Consider the following 16901-nt stretch of genomic DNA (forward strand, 5'->3'; position numbering starts at 1 on the left):
GCTGAAGAGCCTAATTATTTTAAACCAATTTACTAACATGTAAACTGTAGTAAGCGTTTGGTTTGGTCAAAACGAGTGGGTTTGACCCAGTGGCGGCTGACACTCAGATATTCTTTTATATTTGTGCTGTTGCTTATTAATTGCTACTACTAATTAATAAATTTATGAAAAATTATTGCACACAACCGTTGCGCCATGTCATTCGTGCAACAAACCAATTGTGCGTTAGCCATGTGAAAAATTGAATGATAAAAAAAATAAGTAATAATTAAAAGATTCCCTATCGCAAATGCTCATTGGCTTGATGTAAAAATGACGTGGCGCAACGGTTGCATGGGATAAACACTCTAAATTTATTTATTTTTAGCCTCTCTTTTGGCTGCCATGTGGTGTCTGTCAGTATAACAAGTAGTAGTATTGCTTACGTTAGTAGTGGTCTCTTTTTTTTTTCTTCCAATAATTATACTCCCTCCATCCCAACAGAGCTGTCCACTTTGAGAAATTCTTTTGTCTCAAAACTCTTGTCCACTTTCAAAAAGTAACTAATTTTTACACTTAATTTTCCTATATTATTCCTATTTAAAATCCACTAATGAGTAAATTAAAAATGGACCCCATATTTAATAGGGGTATGATAAGAAAAGTAAGGAAAATTTTATAAAATCTATAAACAATAATTGTTTTTCTTAAACTGTGTAATAAAGACAAAGTGGACAACTCTATTAGGACGGAGGGAGTACAATTTAGAGCAGAAACATAAATTTGATAAAATATATAAGGTCTTGATTATATAGTAATTAAATATTGACATACGACCTTATATAAGGTTCCGCCTCTAGTTTAACTTCTACAGGTTTATTTTTGAAGCTATAGCAAATTAATTTTTTTAACTGTTCTTTTATGAATTTTACGACAAAATAAGATATCTTCAAATTTTAGAGTTATGAAGGTGTTTTGCAGATTTTCTGTTCTATGCAGAAAAGAGAAGATCTTATTCTGCAGTGGCTGGCTAGTAAATAGTAAATAGTAATAGTATCATTCCTTTTGTACATTAACAATTTGGTCAACTAAAATTACTATTTATAGTTTACTTTGTTTTAGTGTTTTATTTTGGTTCTAATTGTGTCTCACTCAATTTGTTTGGACACATGGCATCGGATAAATGGAAATCTGTGTTACACAAAAGCGTATAAACGAAAGCAGAAATAAATTATGAAACAATATTTTTAAATTATTAAAAATTAAAATGTAGTAGAAGATAAAAGTATAGGCATATGTATATAATAAAAAAAACTATAGAGACTCAAGTATAAAACTACATATACATATTAATTTAAGATTTAATGGCGAACAAATCTAAATTATTATGACAATTTGAAACAAACCTTTTAATTTTTATAATGATAGCCAAATTGTATTTTTTTATTGCAATAATAGCAAATATTTTTTTAAAAAAAATTTAAGAATTTATTTGGACTTTTTACCTTGCATTCGCCAAGGTGGCATGCATATGGTATGTTTCGTCAGCGCCACATAGGTACCGCATATGCAAAATCAATTGCAAAAATTGAGTTTGATAAAATCGAAACGAAATCATGTCTTTCAGAACAAATTGGATGAAATTGAAAAGTTTAAGTTTTTATGAATTTTTTTTTTAAAGGTTGGGCCTTTTTTGGTTATTCGGGCCATACATGACCATAAAAGTTTGGGTTTTTACATAAATCCCCTAAAAAGTTGACATTCTATTGTTTATACCTCAGAATTTCAGATTTGGCAAAAATCACTCAAAAAAATAAAAAACTTTCTACAAATCACTCATACCCCAAAATTTACTTAAAATAATAAAGGAAAGGACAATTATAACCTCCACACACCAACATAAACGTGTGAAACAAAAAGGACCAAGAAACTCATCGCTGCTGATGTCGAGGAACTCAACGTTGCTGGTGGCCAGTGAAGATCGCACCACCGTTGCCGCTGGTAGAGTCGCTACTGTTGCCGTTTGCGAAGACCTCGATGTTGCCGTTAACGAAGATCTCACTACCGTCGGATCAAAATTTTGCGAGTTATTACTACTGTTATGATGATTCAAATTAGTTTGATTATTACGACTGTGTCAAATTGCTAGGGAGGGGGGGTAGGGTTGTCCATTACGGTAATTAGTACGTCGAGGAGAGTTGAATTGGTTGCTGAATTTGAATTTGGAAACAAGGTGATGTCGTGGTTGTTCAGTAAGATTCCATCTGGTGTCATTGTCACTAAAGATGAATTGAAGTTGTTATTAATTGTTGTCGATGCTAGTATGGTAGTGTTTCTAATGTGATTAGTGGTTTTATGATTTGATTAAGCTTTTTAGGATAGATGGATGCACCTGATGCTAATTATCTCTTTAAGTCTGTTTTTGATTTTGATTTTAATTTATTTATATATTAAATTATTGTTGTTCTTATAGATTTTTTAATCATTAATAATTCATATTTTTGTGATATGAACTGTTTGTATTTAAGTTTGATCTATTGTTTTTTCATAGTTGTGGTGTACGGTCTACCCAGGTCAAAATTCACCATAGAGCACTGAATTAGACAATTTTGTCAATTAGGTTATGGAGTTTGTTTATTTATGGATTTCTTGCACAGCTGAAATTTGAAAGAATACATAGCATAGCTCCTTATGTATAGCTCTGATTTATGTTGTAATTTAGTTAAAGAATTTGTGATTTGCTTATTTTTAAATGTTTATTGGTTCGTTTGTACCTCTATTATTGTCTTAACTAGTATAATTGCCTTATATAATGTCATTTATTTTTCACATTTTTAGTTGTTATAACTTGTTATGAACCTCATGTAAATTTTAAATCAACTTAAAAAAAAGAGTTAAGGTTAAATTGATTTAGGTTCACATCAGCTTCATATCAGGTTAATTTTTAATTTTATAGACTATCAAATACATTTTACTTAAAGAGATATTCAATTTATATATTGCCAAATCTTAAAATTATTGACATAACAACTCAATTATCGAAACTTTTTGATAATTGAATTGTTATGTCAATAATATTTATTTTTTTAATTGCTACAAGGATATATTTATTTTTAGTTGTTTTATATATCTGTCATTAGGATTTAGGATTGTTACCTTCTGTTCATGGTCATTTTGTGAACTCTGTTTGTCATGAACATTCCTAATCCTTTAACCATCAATGAAATTTTTATTTCACACATCAAGGTAGTTCGATTGATAGGTTCACATCTGATTCACATCAGGTTGATTTTCAGTTTTATAAACTGTCAAATACATTTCACTTAAAATAGATATTCAATTTGTATATCGAACTAAATCTCAAAATTCTCTCCGTAAAATATCGTTTAAGATTGTAAAGAGCAGTAAGACAAATTTTATTAAAAATTGAATTAAGTTAGTTAAGTTGATATAGGTTCAAATCTGGTTCACATCAGGTTGATTTTTGGTTTTATAGATCGTCAAATACATTTCACTTAAAAGGGATATTCAATTTGTATATTACACTAAATCTCAAAATTCTCTTTATGTAAAGTGTCAGTTAAGATAGTAAAGAGCAATAATACAAATTTTATTAAAACTTGAATTAAAATAGGTCAGTTTATATAGGTTCACATCAAGTTGATTTTTGGTTTATAAACTGTTAAATATATTTCACTTAAAAGAGGTATTCAATTTGTGGTTACACTAAATCTTAAAATTCTCTTTATATAAAATGTCATTTGAGATAGTAAAGAACAGTAAAACAAATTTTATTAAAAATTAAATTAATGTGGTTCAGTTGATATAGATTGACATTCGGTTCACATTAGGTTAATTTTTGGATTTCACTTAAAAGAGATATTCAATTTGTTATTACACTAAATCTCAAAATTATCTCTATATAAAATGTCATTTAAGATTGTAAAAAATAGTAAGACAATTTTTATTAAAAATTGAATTAGCTAGTTCATTTAATATAGGTTCACATCCAGTTCACATCAGGTTGATTTTCAGTTTTATGGGTTGTCAAACACATTTCATTTAAAAGAGATATTTAATTTGTATATTACACTAAATTTTAAAATTCTTTCTATATAAAATGTCATTTAAGATTGTATAGTAAGAATTTTTTTATTAAAAATCAAATTAATGTAGTTCAGTTGATATAGATTTATATCTGGTTCATATCAGGTAGATTTTCAGTTTTGTAAACTGTCGAAAACATTTCACTAACAGTTTAATAAAATATAATGAAATTTCTGATCTAATTGAAACACAGATCAATTGTTGAATAGAAAAAGCCAATTTAATACTTGTTGGAAGCATTAATATGTTATTTGACCAAATAAAGAAAAAAATCAAAGGTAAAGCAGACAAATATTAAGACAAACAAATGATCCGTCTTTATCTTTTCATTTTGATGTGTAAATCTTCCGGTGATTCAACCATTGGCAGCAACACCAATAATAATTCAGATTAATATCTCATAAATCTCAATAAACTTTCTCACAAGATCTCTAAACTCAATAATCACCAAAAAGCCACCGACGTCGTTTGACCATAGCCAAACCTTCAATAATGCTCAGACTACTACTAATACTAACAGCCGGTCTACAATATCTACAAGACTGATTTCTGTGACGTTGTGCAAAAGCTCACCGGATTTCCGTCTCGTGATAGGTACTCTGCTCCGCCGCCTATTCATCCACCTAAGCCTCAAAGCTCTCGTTTGCAGCGTATATGCCCTCCGCCTCTCGCGCATGTTACCAACTGTCCTCCTCCTTTGCTAAACAGCGTTCCTCTTCTTAATCAGCGACCGTCACTCTCTCAACCTTTCAACGCCGTTGACCGGCCTTTGACCGGAGGTGGTCCGGTCAACAGTAATCTAAATAATGGTCTGATTTATAAAGAATGGGGAAAAATTATTGAGTATATAGTAAACCATAGGGATAAAATAGGAAGAGTAATTATAAAAAGGTATGCGTAGAAAGATGATTTGAAAAAAGGGGGATTTTTGCAAAAAATAGAAAGCTGGGTTATAAACACAAAGATTTGAATTTTTGGGTGATTTGGTGTAATTTTCTCTAAAAGCTTATATATTTTTGAGCTCAAACTTATTAGTACATTTTAATGCTGCTTTTTTGTTTAGTAGTTCAGAGAAGTGTGCCGTAAATGCTAGTTTATGAAATACTAACACGAACAAAAGCTAAGAGACATATTATCAACTTTCAAAATATAATTCTTATGCCTTACTTTTTCAGGCAAGTCATCCATAGCATATCGCCAACTCCTCAACTATAAAATACCCATTCCTTCTCCTACCCGTTCTACTCCAACACCTAATATCTCATCTTCTCTTACTCCAAAAATGGCCTTCCCATTAGCACTTCCATTTTCGCTACTCGCCTTGGCAATGCTAATCGTAGCACCAGGTTCTAATGCTGGTGGAATAGCAATTTACTGGGGTCAGAATGGAAATGAAGGTACCTTAGCACAAACTTGTGCCACAGGAAACTATGACTTTGTCAATATAGCCTTTCTATCATCCTTCGGCAACGGCCGAAATCCCATGCTTAACCTAGCCGGTCATTGTGATCCATACAGTAACGGCTGTACCGGGTTGAGTTCCGATATAGAATCATGTCAATCAAAAGGCATTAAGGTAATCCTTTCTATCGGAGGAGGTGCTGGCGGTTATTCCTTAGCCTCTGCTGATGATGCTAGACAATTCGCTACGTACCTATGGAACAACTTTCTTGGTGGAACATCATCGTCGTCTCGTCCGCTCGGCTCCGCAGTACTTGATGGGGTAGACTTTGACATTGAAGGAGGAACAAACTTGTACTGGGATGATCTTGCAAGATATCTTTCTGCTTATAGCAACAAAGGAAAGAAAGTATACCTAACTGCAGCCCCGCAATGCCCGTTTCCGGATGCTTGGGTTGGAAATGCCTTGAAGACGGGTCTTTTCGACTGCGTTTGGGTCCAATTCTACAACAATCCTCCTTGTCAGTACTCGTCCGGTGATGTTGCCAATCTTGAAGATGTATGGAAGCAATGGATTTCAGAGATTCAAGCAAACAAGATTTTCTTGGGATTGCCAGCATCTCCTCAGGCAGCAGGAAGCGGCTTCATCCCTGTAGCGGACCTAACTTCCACTGTTCTTCCTGCAATTAAAGGATCTGCTAAGTATGGAGGTGTTATGCTCTGGTCCAAGTATTATGATGATCAAACTGGGTATAGTTCTTCCATTAAAAGCCATGTCTAAGCTCTTTAATGATGTGTATGGTGGCCTGAGTTCCTAGCATTACTATATGAATAGTTCTTATACATGTATTATCAATATATGGATCATTTTCAGCTTTGTTGTGCTCTGTGTTGCACGGAAACTGTTGAATCCTAATACTTCTGGAGTAATATTTTTGTTTCCATGCAACATAGGCTGTGCTATGCCAATATATTGCTACTAAATGCTATACTATCGAAGAAAAAAGAGCATGCATTATACCCTCAAAAAGAACCCAAATTTAGATGAAAACACGACAAGAAATCAAATGAAAACAGAACAAATTAGAAATATGAACTAGATTTCTTATAAATTTTCCTCCAAATAATGGTCATAAAAGCTCAAATTCTTCAAGTGGCAAAATAAAGTTCAATTTATCCATAACAGAAGCATATAAGGAAATACGTCCAGTTAAAAATCTGATGCTATCATTCTTACAGGTATATTTAAAGCACCACCACTACCCCTTCAAAGTCCCAAGCTTCACAAGATCCCTTCTTACAGTACGACTCCGGACTAGTCGGGTAGGTCCAGTCATTTCGGTTGGTTGTGGGGCCACTTTCGATGATGAAATAGAAGAGTGTGATGAACTTTTGTTATGGCATAAAAAACAGAATAGGCTCATATTGATCCTTCACTTCTTTCGGTCAGTCAGCTATATTTCCTCCCACTGCAATGTAAATGTCAATATTAAACAGAGTAAAATATCAAAATTCGAACCCCAACAACGTAAACTATTGTGAAAAGAGATCATGCATCACACGGATATGTGTTTAATATAATGTTGTATGCAAATGTAAATCCTGTCTCTCATAAACCAAAAGTGAATCCGCGATTGAAAATTTAGAGGAACTTCTATAAGGCTACAACATAGACATTGATTTACCTTTAAAATTTGGAAGTAATAAGAAAACACGCTCTTTTTTTGTAATATAGAGGGTAGTTAAAATGCAACTTTACATTGCCTGAATTTTTCGGAATCTTCACTGCCTATCCACAGTCATAACACCGAAGACTAGATTCCTACGCCGTGACCATAAAGTTTATTCGTAGACTCTTTCCAATACCAGCAAATATATCAAATTTGGATAAGGGAATCGAAAGCAAAAATTATGAAATATAGCCTAGGCAGGATGTATATATGAATTACCATCCTCAATAACAAAAACATCCCTATCCTTACTCGTAACAGAAGGAAACTCTATTACAACACGAGTAGAGTGCCCAGAAAGTATACCTTAGAAAATTAAAACGCAGCGAGCCATAGCCATAGAATAACTCCGAGAATAGAAAGAAAAATCAAAAGGACTTATTTTAATGGAATATTCATGTGATTGACCCTTCAATATTATAGTAGAAACTATATCCATAATCTGTCTCCGCTCTAAGATCATAAAATAAAATTGCATCAATTTGGAAACATCATAACACCAGGGCGGAATTTGAAACATTTTACTTGCAGTAAGCAACTGAAATTACAATCATTACATCTGTGACGATATTCTATCATGGCCGTAATCTATGTTAAACTATCAAGCTGTAGTTACTGAGTTCAAACTCACTGATCCATCTTATTACAAACTTAATATCCTCAAAATCATAAAACTAACTTCATCGTTCCAACCATTCTTAGACGAAATATTCCTACATGTATTTTGGTAAAAACACACAAATTCACAAATATATTTGTCATTTGAAAAAATCAATTTTCAATAATGTACAATTAATTTAGCTGCTCAAATTCTAATAGCTCAATTAAAGTAAATACATCATCTTGCACCCTGATCATCCTCAAATCAAAATTCAAAACAAAAAGTACCCATATGCAAAGTATGATGAATTTAGTCTTCTGAAACAAAAAATCAAAATAATGAAACAAAACTAAAAAAACCAATCTGGGAATTCAAAAGGTTCATATATACAATTTAAAAACAACAGATAAACACAGGTATATGAACACTTAAAATAAGATTTGACGTAACAAAAAGGACAAATATAGAATGATTATCAAAAGAGACCAACCTTTTCTGAAAGACTATTCCTTTGCTAATTGCAACAGTAGTGCAGCCAGCGAGTGTCTTGCCCAAGTTCCACCCTAATGAAATCCTTCAGCCAGAGTCTAAAATTTATTTTTGTAAATATAAATGAATAATCATTTAATTTAATTACTTAAATGGAAATAAGATTTTCTTTTAATAAAAATTAATAATGATATTGAGTTTCGACTCAGTAGAGTGAGTCCTCGTCACCAAAATTCTTTTTAATAATGAATCAATATTTTAAGTTTGTTTTTTAAATAATAGGAAAATATAATATAATTTTACTGATGAAATATATATTAAGTTTGTATTACTTAAATATATAAAATTAAAATATCTATCCATTATTACATAGTATAGCTCAGCTGCAAGCCTGCAAATATCTCCACGGGGTCAAATATATACTATAAGTCCCTATCCTTTAAATTATTTCAAAACAAATTACAAAACAACAAAAATTTAATTTATTAATTTATAGTTATCAAATTTTAATTTTAATTTTTAAAATATGTTTTTGATATGTTTCTATTTATGTGGTCATTTGAATTGGAATACTTAAAGTATATTTATCACATCAATAATTTAATTATACGTAAGTTGGTATTAATTTTTCAATAAAAAATATAATTTGATAACTTTTGTTGATGTGATAAATATTCTTAACTTAAATTGCCGCATAAAAAAAATCAAAAAACCTTTTTGGAATTTAGTGATTTTAAGTGAGGTCGCGGGTTCGAACCGTATTTATGTATGCAGCCGTTTAAAATTTGGAGTCAGGGTTTGCCTCCCGCAAGGGACCTATACGATTCGAGTGAGAATTAGTTGAATGTGGAAGGCTTAAAGGTATCGTCTTATAGTTGAAATCCGTTCAGAAAACCTCATGGCCCCTATACCAAAAACAATTTTCCTAAACCTTTGTAATGATACTGTAAATCAACATGTGGCAACGGTTAATTAGCATTTTTAGCCAATTTATATGGGTTTAATTACTTAAAAAACCCCACCTTGTATATATTTTTTCGTTTATACCATGATCTAGAAAAAAGTTCATTTGTACCCTTTTTTTGATTTTTCATTTTCATCTCTACCCCAAAAAGGGTACAATTGACTATATAAAATTTTTAAGGATAAAAATGTTAATAACAACTAAATAGAAGGGTTCCACCATATTTTTCCTTATTTTAAAAAATATAAATAAGTCATAAAAGTTTAAAAATGTTTAAATTAATCTTCTAATTTATTATTTTTAAATATTTTAATAATAAATTAAATTATTTAAAAAAATATTTTCGGCGTACCATTGTACTCCCCCGATTTATCGAACCCGCTAATTTTTATTTAATTTTTTTTTTATCGCCGGAGGAGCTCTCCTTCCTCTCATGGGGGAAAGGAGCAAATTTTATTTTTCAAAACCGAACCGAACCGAAAAACCGAAAAACCGAACCGAATTTTTAAAATCGGTTCGGTTCGGTTCAGAAATTCGGTTTCGGTCGGTTTTTGCACACCCCTACCCATGGAGGAAGGAGCAGATCTGCTCCTTCCTCCATGGAAGGAGGAGCCCGGAATTTTTTTTCAAAAAAAAAAATTATATAAATTAAATATTTATTATTAATAGGGTACAAACGAACTTTTTCCTAGGTCATGGTATAAACGAAAAATTATTACAAGGTGGGGTTTTTTTAAATAATTAGACCATTATATGGGGTAAGTTTTGTACTTTTAGTATAGATATGCCAAAAAATTATTAGGTAGATCTAATCTATCGTATCATCCATAAACTGAGTTAATTATATTATAAGTTATAACACGTTATTAATAATAAAATTATTATAATTTTATTTGTTATTTTTTACATTTTTTAATAGTGAAGTCTACAACATCATCTGTGAACCGAGGTAATCACATTATAACACGTCATTAAAATGATGGTATGATTGTAATTTTATTTGTTATTTTTATATTTTTTATAGTGATATTACAATAATACTTATCATTTTAAATGTGATTAACTCCATACATTAAGAACGTGGTAGACTAAGCCTATTTAATAATTTCTCTAGATCTACCTTCTACCAGCCTAAATTCTTGTTAATTTTGTAAATTCTCGTTAAAAATTGTAGAGAGCCACAAATTTAGGTGGCTATTTCGAATCAATGAAAAAAGATGCAGGCGCTGTTCATCTTATTTTGTATTCTTGTTCTTCTTAATATCCTCATTGCAAAATTCCGAAAATCTTTCCAGTTTCCTGAATACAGTTCCAAAATTCTAAAATCATATCTTGTAAATGTATGACTAACAACCCAATCTGAGGAAACAAAAAAACCTTGATAAATTCTTTGGACTAAATATTACATTATACTTCAATACAGCAAAATTCTCAAAACTGCAATTAGTGTAATTACAAATGAAAAACACCTAATCAAAGTTATAAATCTAACAATAAACTAAAATAAGAAATTAACAGCAAGATCAATCCTCAACTTGACATCGGCACATAGGGCAAGACTTTTTCTTCTGCAACCATCTAAAGATGCAGTTTTCATGAAAACTGTGACCGCAGTTCGGCATCTTGATCGCCACCTTCTTTTCATCTCCGCCAAATTCTTCCAAACAAATTGCACAGTCACCGCCACCGCTCTCCGCCGCAGTAAAGCCCTCCGCCTTCAACTTCATAAGCACCGATGTAGACACTCCTGAACTAGGGGGTTCTTCTTCTTCTATGACTTCATCGTAAATATAAACATCATCATCACCCAACGAGCTCGTCCTCAACCTCACGGCTAAGTCCTGTAAATTAATAATCTCCTGGTGGACAATCTCAACATCAGCAACAGAAGAAAAAGTGAAATAAGGTTCCGTGATGGCCAAGTCAAGAAGATGGTGAGTCAAATCTCGAGCCAAGAAACAGCGCGATTGGTCATAATCAGGACTCAAAAAACGAGAGAGATGGTCATAAAAATAGGAATAGCATGAGCGAGAATCCGCAAGAACGCAAGGGGGGATTGGTAATGAAGATGAAAAAATGGGTGGAGAAGAGTAGGGCTGGATTTGCGTAAGCCGGCCTTCAAAATCTCTTACAAATCTGACGTTGGAGTAATGTAAATTGATTTGAAGACATGACAGAGAAGGCAGAAAGTGAGGGGAATAAGCTGGTAAGTGAAAAGTATCGTTAAACTGTACAGTGTTTCTTCTGTGTGCAGTCATCATCTTCTCAAGCGTTTTCTAAGAGTAAGCAGTAGTTGGTTTTATAGACTGAAATCCGAATCCTTTTCATGTTGGGATTTCTAAGTTCGCAAAAATAATTTTTTTCTCTTAATAAATATTTCCAATTTAAAAAATTGTGGTAATTTTTTAGAATACATATTTTGTTAACTTATTTTATTTACACTTTTACATGTCATTTTTTGTCTTTTTTAATTTACGAAAAATACTTTTTTTTAATTTCACAAATACCTTTTTTCGGTTTTAAGAATAGTGCATATAGAGTGTTTTTATAGTATAAGAATAGTGTATATATAGTGTATTTATGATATTTTTGTAGTGTTTTTGTGGTCTTATCATAAAAACACTGCAAATACACAATAAGCACTGCAAATACAACATAAACAATGCAAATTCATCATAGATGTACTAAAAACGGTAGAAATACACTAAAAAACACATATTTCCCGAAAAACACCAAAAATACAATATAACATAAATATATTATAAAATCACAAATACACCATAATTCAATTTGTTCTTTACAAAATCAGTAGCAATAAACAAATTTATGAATAAGAGAAAAACAAAATAATTATATGAATAATAAAATAATTTTATAAACAAAAAAATTATAAATCTACAATAGTTTATTTACAAAATGTTTAAATCATAAAAAAAAACATAAAACAAATTACACAAATCTAAAAACGATGTCGAGAAATCCATAACGCGAACGGAAGAGACGAACGGAAAAATGAACATATCAATAGAGAAGATGAATTGTGGTAGCCTTGGTGTGAGTGATAGCGATGGCAAAATTAAAATTTTAGAATGGTTTTTTTTAATAAATAACAAATTAAATTTCGAGATAAATTGAGATTTAATTAAACATAATTTTAAATTAAATAAATAAATAAATTATTAAATTTATTTATTTATTTAATTTAGATTCAATTAGATTTTAAATTTAAATTTTAGTAGATTTTATCTCGAAATAAAATCTCGAGATGATTAACGTTTAACTTAAATAAATATGATTTAAATAAATTTATTTTATTTAAATTTAGATTTAGATTTAATTAGATTTGAAAATTTAAATTGAATTTGATTTTGGTTTGTTTGCCATGTGATTTAGTTAGGGATGCATGTAGTTTGATTAGGTTTGTAGATGATATCAACTCACTCAGCTTCACTCAATGATTTTTTCTGAGTTGCAGCGATGTGACGATTGAGATTTCAGTCTTTTGGTTTGATTCATGAATGGGTAAAAAAAGTTGAAAATATTTTAAAACTGGCTAAACTAGTCGATTTTGAAAAATTTGAATAATTTAGCCTATGAATGTCTTATCATTATTTCATCACTATAGCAAGAAGATAGTACCTCTTTCATGAAAACAAAAATGAAGATCAACATTTCATTATCATAGAGGTGAGGTTGATCAAGGGCTCTAACGCGTTTTAATGAAACTTCCAAGTGAAAAGGTAACATATGGATGTCATTTATGATTCGCATTGAGCAAAGCAAACCATGAACATGTTTAGATAAAAAGGAATGTTGGATAGAAAATTCAATTTTTTTAATTGGAGTTAATATTTATATTTTTATCTTTGGAAGCTTGTTAATTCAGGTTAATAAATGAAATAAGTTGAAGTAGAAAGAAACAGTCGAATATAATTAATTTGAAGCATCTTTCATAAAATTTAAGCTACACAAAATAAATTTAAAAGTTCTAAACAATATTATTATCATTGAATAGGAATTCCCTCAAATTTAATATTTAGCTTGAACTTGAAGGGATTATGTTCACGATCTACACTATTCATTAAAAAAATGAACAATATAGATAAAAAAATATAATTCTAATCAAATTAGTTTAACAGTTCATTGTAGATCGTAAATAGGATCTGCTCATGTTTAAATGGGAATCTCAATCCATTATCGTCACGTCAGTCATACAAATGCATGATTCAATTTTTAAATTTGAAATGTTGAATTTAAAGAGTTAATTAACAAAATAAATTTATTTATGCTATTAAATAGACATGCTTACATTAGAGTAGAGGTAATGTCAACCTAGTCCCCAAATTATTATCCAATCAAAGAAGAAAAGACCATGAAAATGCAGGGGGAAGAAAAATAAAGATAATTGTGAATAGAATTTTCCATAAATCATAAATCCTCATATAAATCTTAAAATTCGTACACCTTCACCTCTTGTCCAATTCCTTAACCCCAAAATTACAAACATCATCACCACGAGCAACATCACTACAAGACTTGCACTTCTCCCTTCAAATCCTTAAATTTGTAGACTCAAACACATACAATTGCAAATGTCTTTCTTTTTCACTACCCACCATCACCATTTTTCCATCACTAAGTCAAATTCTCCACCTTTCTTCTCCATCTTTATAAACCCATCACCGCCAAATTCAAGAATTTAACCCAAACACTGAAAAATAATGAATCTTTTTTGGGTTCTTGTTTTTGCTGCCTTCTACTTCCCAATTTCAATTGCTACAATCCCACCAGGCTCTTCACTTTTCGCTTCCAATCTAAACCAAACATGGCGATCTCCCAACTCCACGTTCCACGTGGGTTTTACTCAACTGGGTTCTCTCTATGTTGCTTCCATCAATTACAGTGGCGGAGTTTCTGTCTGGTCAGCTGGTGGCCCATCAACGCCTGTTGATGCTAACGGCGCCTTTCACTTCCGTCTTAACGGAACTCTCCAGCTTGTTAATGGGTCTGGTTCGGTTCTTTGGGACTCGAATACTTCCCATCTGGGTGTCAAATCAGCTTCACTTGATGATCTAGGTAATCTTGTTTTAATGAATGGCAGTGGTGGTTCTGTTTGGTCCAGTTTCGAGAATCCTACTGATACTATTGTTTCTAATCAGAATTTTACTAAAGATCAAATTTTGAAATCTGGGTTGTTTTCTTTTAAGGTTCTTGATTCTGGGAATCTGACTTTGAGATGGAATGATAGTGTAGTTTATTGGAATGAAGGTCTTAATTCTTCTTTTGTTGTTGATTCTAATTTGAGTTTTCCTGTGTTGAGTTTGCAGTCCATTGGGATTTTATCTATTTCTGATGTTAGTTTATCTAGTGCTTATATTGTTGCTTATAGTAATGATTATGCTGAAGTTGGTGATATTTTGAGGTTTCTCAAGTTAGATAGTGATGGTAATTTAAGGATTTATAGTTCTGCTTTAGGTAGTGGTACTACTACTATGAGATGGTCTGCTTTAGCTGATCAATGTCAGGTTTTCGGATACTGTGGAAATATGGGGATTTGTAGTTATATTAATTCCAGTTCTAGTCCGATTTGCGGCTGCCCTTCCCAGAATTTTGAGTTTGTTGATGCGAATGATAGACGGAAAGGATGTAAAAGAAAGGTAGAGATTCAAAATTGTCCCGGGAGTGCTACTATGTTACAATTGGATAATGCCGAGTTTTTGACTTACCAACCTGAGTTAGCTTCTCAGGTTTTCTTCGTGGGGATATCGGCTTGTAGGTTGAATTGTCTTGTGAGCAGTTCTTGTGTTGCTTCCACGTCTTTGTCCGATGGAACTGGGTTGTGTTATTTGAAAACGCCGAACTTTGTTAGCGGGTATCAGAATCCTGCTCTTCCTAGTACTTCATATGTGAAGGTTTGTGGTCCTGTGCAACCAAACCCTTCAGCGGAATTGCAGATTGCCGGGAATAGCAAACGTAGTCTGCGTGTGTGGGTTATTTGTGTTGTTGTTCTGGCTACCGTCATCTTTTTGATTGCTATAGAGGGTGGTTTGTGGTGGTGGTGTTGTAGACATAGTCCCACGCTTGGTAGTTTGTCAGCTCAGTATGCACTTCTTGAGTACGCATCTGGTGCACCTGTGCAGTTCTCATACCGGGACCTGGACCACACGACAAAGGGGTTTAAGGAGAAGCTTGGAGAAGGTGGATTCGGAGCTGTTTATAAAGGGGTTCTTGCTAATAGAACAGTGGTTGCAGTAAAACGACTCGAGGGGATTGACCAGGGTGAGAAACAGTTCAGGATGGAGGTGGCGACTATAAGTAGCACTCACCATTTGAATTTGGTAAGATTGATTGGATATTGTTCAGAGGGGCGGCATAGGCTTTTGGTGTATGAGTTCATGAAAAATGGGTCACTCGATAATTTCCTTTTCACGACAGATGAAAAGTCGGGGAAACTATTGAACTGGGAGCGTAGATTTAACATTTCACTTGGAACCGCAAGAGGAATCACTTATCTTCACGAAGAATGTCGAGATTGCATAGTTCATTGCGATATCAAGCCAGAAAACATTCTCTTGGATGAGAATTACAACGCAAAGGTGTCCGATTTTGGTCTTGCAAAGCTCATAAACTCGAAAGATCACAGGTACAGAACTCTAAAAAGCGTCAGAGGGACAAGAGGGTATTTGGCACCTGAGTGGCTTGCAAATCTTCCAATAACTTCAAAATCAGATGTTTACAGTTACGGAATGGTTTTGTTGGAGATAGTGAGTGGAAGAAGAAATTTCGATGTCTCCGAAGAAACAAATAGAAAAAGGTTCTCGGTGTGGGCCTTTGAAGAGTTTGAGAAGGATAATGTGAGTGGAATTGTGGACAAAAGGCTCACAGAAGATGTTGATATACAACAAGCAACAAGGGCAATTCAGGTGAGCTTATGGTGCATCCAAGAGCAACCATCTCTAAGGCCGACGATGGGAAAAGTGGTGCAGATGTTAGAAGGAATCATAGATATCGAGAAACCGCCTGCTCCGAATAAGTTAAAAACCGAAGGTTCGGGTAACAGTATGAGCATTAGCATGAGCAGCTATGGAAGTGCTAGTGCACTCTCAACCTTGGCAGACTCTGCGTCAGCGCCGACGCCCTCATCATTCTCTTCGTTTCAGACTATCGGGGTTTCACCTTTGCCTTCCGTGAGGAATACCGAGAAAACATCGATGTCGCTTTTAGGTTCTGAGCCTAACTGAACCTCTATTTCAGTGTAAAGAATGTTACTCAAAAGTGTAGTATATAGAACGAGACTTTATGATCACTAGGTTACTTGATGTCTATATATTCCAATTTACTTCACAATTTTGTTATGTTTCCAATTTCAGGTGTGTATAATCTTGCAAATGGTGAATGAACATGATCTGAAAAGCTGTGCACAGTTTGGTGTTAATAATAGGCCATCTCTTTAAGACCCATTAAGGAGCACATATATACAAAATAATTAACCAGGGCCCTGTTTTCACTACAAAAACATCCTTCAATTTTTTTATTCTTACCCCAATTGTAAAGTTAATATTTTAAGGTTTAGATTCGAACTCCTCCCTCTACATCTATCATTATAATTAGGGGGGAAAGAGCGATAAAT

General features: G+C 32.7%; 2 protein-coding genes across 2 annotated transcripts; both read left to right on the top strand.

Moving 5' to 3' along the window:
- The first annotated feature begins 5120 nt into the window (after positions 1-5120).
- Positions 5121-6411, top strand: LOC126666141 (hevamine-A-like). The gene has a single exon (XM_050359103.2). The coding sequence runs from the start codon at positions 5369-5371 to the stop codon at positions 6266-6268; it is 900 nt and encodes a 299-aa protein (XP_050215060.1). The 5' UTR covers positions 5121-5368; the 3' UTR covers positions 6269-6411.
- A 7305-nt stretch (positions 6412-13716) lies between these two features.
- On the top strand, positions 13717-16618 carry LOC126664415 (G-type lectin S-receptor-like serine/threonine-protein kinase At1g34300). The gene has a single exon (XM_050356788.2). The coding sequence runs from the start codon at positions 13993-13995 to the stop codon at positions 16510-16512; it is 2520 nt and encodes an 839-aa protein (XP_050212745.1). The 5' UTR covers positions 13717-13992; the 3' UTR covers positions 16513-16618.
- The last annotated feature ends 283 nt before the right edge of the window (positions 16619-16901 follow it).

This window comes from Mercurialis annua, linkage group LG1-X (assembly GCF_937616625.2).
Source record: "Mercurialis annua linkage group LG1-X, ddMerAnnu1.2, whole genome shotgun sequence".
Lineage (NCBI taxonomy): Eukaryota > Viridiplantae > Streptophyta > Magnoliopsida > Malpighiales > Euphorbiaceae > Mercurialis > Mercurialis annua.